General features: G+C 33.4%; 1 protein-coding gene across 1 annotated transcript in view; it reads left to right on the top strand.

The window, feature by feature from the left end:
* LOC126243507 (WD repeat and FYVE domain-containing protein 3) overlaps positions 1-2,539 on the top strand; it is a 324,242-nt gene extending 321,703 nt beyond the window's left edge. The window contains exon 55 of the mRNA XM_049948168.1: positions 1,634-2,539. Within this exon, the coding sequence (XP_049804125.1) occupies positions 1,634-1,751 (118 nt within the window). The 3' untranslated portion in view covers positions 1,752-2,539. The remainder of the gene's footprint in view (positions 1-1,633) is intronic.
* Positions 2,540-6,000: the final 3,461 nt, after the last annotated feature.

Consider the following 6,000-nt stretch of genomic DNA (forward strand, 5'->3'; position numbering starts at 1 on the left):
TGTAACCCGGAAGGTGTACACGATCAAAGGCAGAGCCACGTGTGAAAGCACCCACGTGATTTACCAACTGACCTGCCTACACTGTGATGCATTCTATGTGGGAATGACCAGCAACAAACTGTCCATTCGCATGAATGGACACAGGCAGACAGTGTTTGTTGGTAATGAGGATCACCCTGTGGCTAAACACGCCTTGGTGCACAGCCAGCACATCTTGGCACAGTGTTACACCGTCCGAGTTATCTGGATACTTCCCACCAACACCAACCAATCCGAACTCCGGAGATGGGAACTTGCCCTTCAGTATATCCTCTCTTCTCGTTATCCGCCAGGCCTCAATCTCCGCTAATTTCAAGTTGCCGCCACTCATACCTCACCTCTGTCTCAACAACTTCTTTGCCTCTACTCTTCCACCTCGACTGACATCTCTGCCCAAACTCTTTGTCTTTAAATATGTCTGCTTGTGTCTGTATGTGTGGATGGATATGTGTGTGTGTGCGAGTGTATACCTGTCCTTTTTTCCCCCTAAGGTAAGTCTTTCCGCTCCCGGGATTGGAATGACTCCTTACCCTCTCCCTTAAAACCCACATCCTTTCATCTTTCCCTCTCCTTCCCTCTTTCCTGACGAAGCAACCGTTGGTTGCGAAAGCTAGAATTTTGTGTGTGTGTTTGTGTTTTTTTGTGTGTCTATCGACCTGCCAGCGCTTTTGTTTGGTAAGTCTCATCATCTTTCTATATATATATATATATATATATATATATATATATATATATATATATATATATATATATTAATTTTTAAGGGAAGGGCATTAAAACAGATTTTGGGATGATACTCATACATTGCACTTTTGTGATACTAGACTTTCTTATGTACTTCTCTATGAAAGTCAGTTCTGTGTCTAGTTCACAGTCATGGTAATCTCTGTTTAAAAAGAAAAAAAAAAAAAAGAAAGAAAGAACCGGGGATGGGATTTCAAAGGGCATATACTTTCATACACATATATAGATGGAAGAGTCATAACTTCCAGTTCTTTCAATATTTCCCTACAGGACTTCCTATGTGTAACACCTTTTATAATTCTTATTGCTCATTTTTTAATAGTAAAGGAGTGTTCTACTAGGCTTTAAATACCCAAAAATAAGAAACTATATCGCTGTAGACTGTACACAAATGCAGAATAGGCACTCATCACTGTTTCTTTGCTGTAGGTATTTTTGAGCATTCTAAGTACATAACAGCATTTACTTCATTTTTTATTGATAATTATGTTACCCTGTCAAGATACTGAGGGTCTCTGAATGATGAAACTTATTTTGTTGTTGTGAGTCTAAATACATGTTGAGTCAGTGTTTTGTGAGACTCATTGTTACTTCTAAAACAATCAATTATTGATAAAATTATTTAATTGGATAAATAAAAAAATCTATTTATCCAATTAAATAATTTTATCATTGTTACTTCCGTCACTTTCGTAGTGACCTATCAAAAGGGAGGTTAGCATGATGTATGCAGGCATGACCTTAAATTTCTAACATTCTGTAGTATAATATTATCATAAGTAATAGCTTATATACACTAATTATGGTTTCAAAAGTTTAATTCTTTGTTGTAATTTATTGCAAACTTCAGGTGTAGTCGTTTCGAATCAGAAATATCGAAACTTCGTATCCTGAAGCCAGTTCGTGTGTGCCAACGCTGCTATACTTTGTTGCGGCCCCAGCACGCTTCAGGTGATAGTGGTACATAGTTCCCAGTGTTAGTGATACACAGCAATCAGCATCCTTCATAGAGAATAGTAGTTCACACCATTGCCTGGTGTATGTCAATTCACCTCAGGAGGTACTGTATCATATGAAATCCTCTTTCATTTCCATAATGTGCAACTTGTATTATGACTAGCAGTATTGATGATACAAACAATAATGGATTTTGTTACTTAGTTGATTAATGTATTGGTAAAGCTGGAATTATGAGTAATGCAACTGTCAAATTATTGGGCATAAATGTGAGGAAGCAGGGGTAAAAGAATGCTTTGTCTTTTTGGAAGACAAGTTGTATGAACACCAAATAATAAATGTATCATAGTTTTGTTATGCTTTTGTACTGTATTTTGTAAGTTTAATTTGCTGCAGGGTGTTAATAAATGTCAGTCTCAACAGTCATATGTACAGTCAGTGCCATTTGATGCTCCAAGTCAGATGCTAGTTTTATGTGAAATTTTAATAACTAGAAATGGCTTCAGATTTTAATTCTCGAATGCTAATAATTGTGAGTTTTTCCTCCCTTTGTTGTTGTTCTTGTTTTTGTAATGACCCATGGCTGTGTCAGTCTCTGCCACCCTCCTTTTCTTTCTCATGCTGTCTGGATAATAAGTCATAGTTACAAATACATAGTAAATTGACAGCAGTGGAATTTCCACAAATATTTCTTTAAGTTCCATTAGATTTGTGGTGGAGCTGAATATGACGATGAACTTTGTTTCTTCAGCTTTTTTGTGATTCTTTTTAAATTATTATTGTTAGAATAGCCTTGTAAACTGGTCTTTATTGTTTTTACAATTACTAAAATTTAATTTTCAGTTAATCATTGTTATAAAGCTGTTAATTTACATTTTGTAATAATAATTATTCTTCTTCTGAATGAAGAATTTTAATTGCTAGTTTTGTTCTTCTGAAAGGAGAATTGTTGTTACAGTTATTAAGTGTAATTTTCAAATTTTCAGTTAATCTTTGTTATACGGCTATTAATCTACATTTTGTCCTAAATATTGGTTTGTGTAAAGGAAGTTATGTTTTGATACTGTGTCGGCAGTCTCCCAGTATTTACAAGAAAAGTATTGATATGGAATTATGCACTCCAATACTGGCATTCTTTCCACTTGGTAGTCTTAGATGGTGGACAGTATTTATAAATAAAATAAATATTTTTGTTGCCAGCAAAATTTGCCAGTATTACGTTCAATGGTTCTAATACTTTCAAGCAGGAAAGAAATGAAAAAAAAAATGAGGAAGTGTGTTCTATACATTCTGTCATAGTAAAGATACACTTAGTTCATTTGCTGAAAATTTGAGTTATTTGTTCATTTGAGGTATTAGCACAAATTATGAAGTTTCAGAATGACATTACTTAGCACAAATCTGGAGTGTTTTTATGTTAGTTTTAATATGAAATGAAATGGACTTTAATTTAAATTATAATTTTTGCTTGATCTCTTGCAATATTCTAGGATTTTTAAGTAATTTTATGTCTGTTGAAACTTTTGTGTGTTTTCCTGCTTTAGATTGGAAACATTATTTTTATTTTTTGCCTACTGCCATCTTTCAATACTATGAGAGGAGATTACTAGGCCTATAATGTCTTGCTAGTTAATTTGGAAAGTACATATAGAAGATAATGTCTGTCCATTCACTTTGTAGACAGTGCAGTAGCTTTGTCATTAACTTATAGTATAGATGAACAAATCATGACAGAGAAAAGTGTGTTTACAAATGGCGGTACCTGAGGAAGATGGCTATGGCATGTTGCGTATATCATTATTTAAACGAAGTATTAAATTAAAAGAAGGATGATTTATCTAGAAGCTTATAAAAATGCTGTTACCAAACACTTGACTTGTGTAATTATTGTGTGGCTGGTGTAAACAATATATTAGTTTATACTCTCATATGTTGCTACTTAGATGTTTGCTTGTTGAATTTAATCCATAGCTTAATGAGCAACACATTAATTATTAAGTCATTATCTATTTTTGCATTCAACATAGACTTGAATATTTTGGGTTTTGGTGTCAGTTTTGTTAAGTATATGTTAGACACCCTTCACCTTGAAAGCTAAATCTGGAAAGTAGACCAAAAATGCATTTGTCATTCATAAAATAGAGAATTCCAGAAGATAATGTGCATTTCTAATTTACTTCTGTTAACATTATATGACAGTTTGGAAATGGCACTCAGTGTGGATCTATTTTTAATAAATTGTGTTTTAATGCTAGTGATACCAAACACATTTTACATTTCTTACACTTGCTGGAACGATGTGAGTTAGATCCTTTTAAGCTGTTAATTTTAAATTATCATAGTTTGCTTGTACACTTTTGTAAATTTAGGTATGCATCATCATACACCCTAAAATATCGTTTTTGACTCTTTGAATGTTTAACAAAAATAATAATTACGTTCTGAAGCTTCAGGAGGTCTCAGTACAGTATGAAATTGCTGCAGTCTGAAAGATTAATTCTGTTTCTTATTGCTTGTTTCTCATCAACCCATGGTTTTAAATTCTGTGTTTAAAAAATACAATACATAAAGCATAACCAAGTAACATTTAATCATAAAATGTTTTCTAAATTAAGTACATCATTTGCTGCATCACACAAGTCTACATTTACCTTCTGAAAAAGTGTAGCCTTTAAATATTTGGTTCTTAGTGACTCAGAATATATCTCAACAGATGATCAACCAAGCAGCTGTTACAAAGAACACATACTTCACAAGTGAAAGTAGGCTATTTTTGTCCTGTGTGACATAGCAATTACATCCCTCTTCTCAAAATATTGCTTTGTTCCAAATTCATCTTTTATCATGGTGCAGATAAGAGACCACAGTATTTGTTGTTATTTTCTTGCCCTCGACTCTTCACCACTTTATTCACTTAGGTCGTTAATTAGGCAACTCATTTGCAGTGCTTACAAGTATGGCATCATCTGTGTCAGCTACTACTTGTCTGTATTTCTAATTGGTTTACAGGTCTGTTATTGTATTTTGTTCCATTCAAACAAATTTTTACTTTGTTCATAACTTGAACTTATGAATCTTAACATGAAAAACCAAAAATATGAACTAGAGTAGTGAAAATAGCCCAAAGAAAACAAATCAGTTACAACATGGCTCAGTATACATAGTCTCTCTCTCTCTCTCTCTCTCTCTCTCTCTCTCTCTCTCTCTCTCTCACCCACCCTCACCCTCCTCTCCCTTCTCTTTCTTTTCCTCTGTTTCTCTTTCTCTCTCACATTTTGAATACAAAAGCTGAAGAGGAATTCAGTCCTCTGTGCTGTGCTGTGCTGTTGTTTTCAAAGTAAATGTGTCATGACAGTCATTGTGTTATGTCATAATTATCATATAACTGATCCTTTGTTCAATTGAGATCAGTCTTCAAATTGTGATTCCCTTGTACACTTAATACTAAATTATTATTTAGTACTTTTGTTGTAAAGCCCAAAAAATAATATATACGAGTTCTTTATGTATTACAGGTATTTATTATACTTAACAAAACCTGTGAAGACAGTCATCACACCAACACATAAATGACTGTGCAATATAAGAGATGTAACGTAACTGCAGAACTGTACTTATATTCACAATACATGTGAGCAAGCTTGGCACATACCTACAGTATTTTAGTAAACTAGGAAGAAGTCGAAACCACTTGGGTAGTACAGAAATAAAAATGTTTTGACATTGTAATGCTGCTTTTGTATACTGCCAGACTTATATCAAAACATGACTATTTTCTGTGTATTCTACGTAATACAAATTGTACAATTTTTATACTCAAGTGAAAAATTCATAACCCTAATCTCCGAGAAATGAAAAGGCTGAAAAATCTGCTCAGCTGCTGTTATCTGTTCCTGTAAGCTATTATTTTGTTTATTTTGGCCATATTTTAATTGAGTTTTGTGAAACAGACGTACTGTTTGACCTTGCTGAGTCATTCTACTTCTTACTACTGAATTATGAAAGTGTAAGTACCATTGAGATTGCCTTGTTTCCTCCTAGCTGCTATTTGATTTGATTAAAAATTATGATCATACTTCTGAAGAATAAATTGATAGTTTAGGAACAACATCAATTGTCCAAAGTATCATATTTGTCATTTATAAAATATCATATTTGTCATTTATAAAATATCATTTTTCTTCTACCAACTACCTGTGTCTTCTTTCTCTTGGCGTCATTCCAACCCATTATTTTTTATTTTAAAAATCTGAACATTGT

Source organism: Schistocerca nitens, chromosome 1, assembly GCF_023898315.1.
Source record: "Schistocerca nitens isolate TAMUIC-IGC-003100 chromosome 1, iqSchNite1.1, whole genome shotgun sequence".
Classification (NCBI taxonomy): domain Eukaryota; kingdom Metazoa; phylum Arthropoda; class Insecta; order Orthoptera; family Acrididae; genus Schistocerca; species Schistocerca nitens.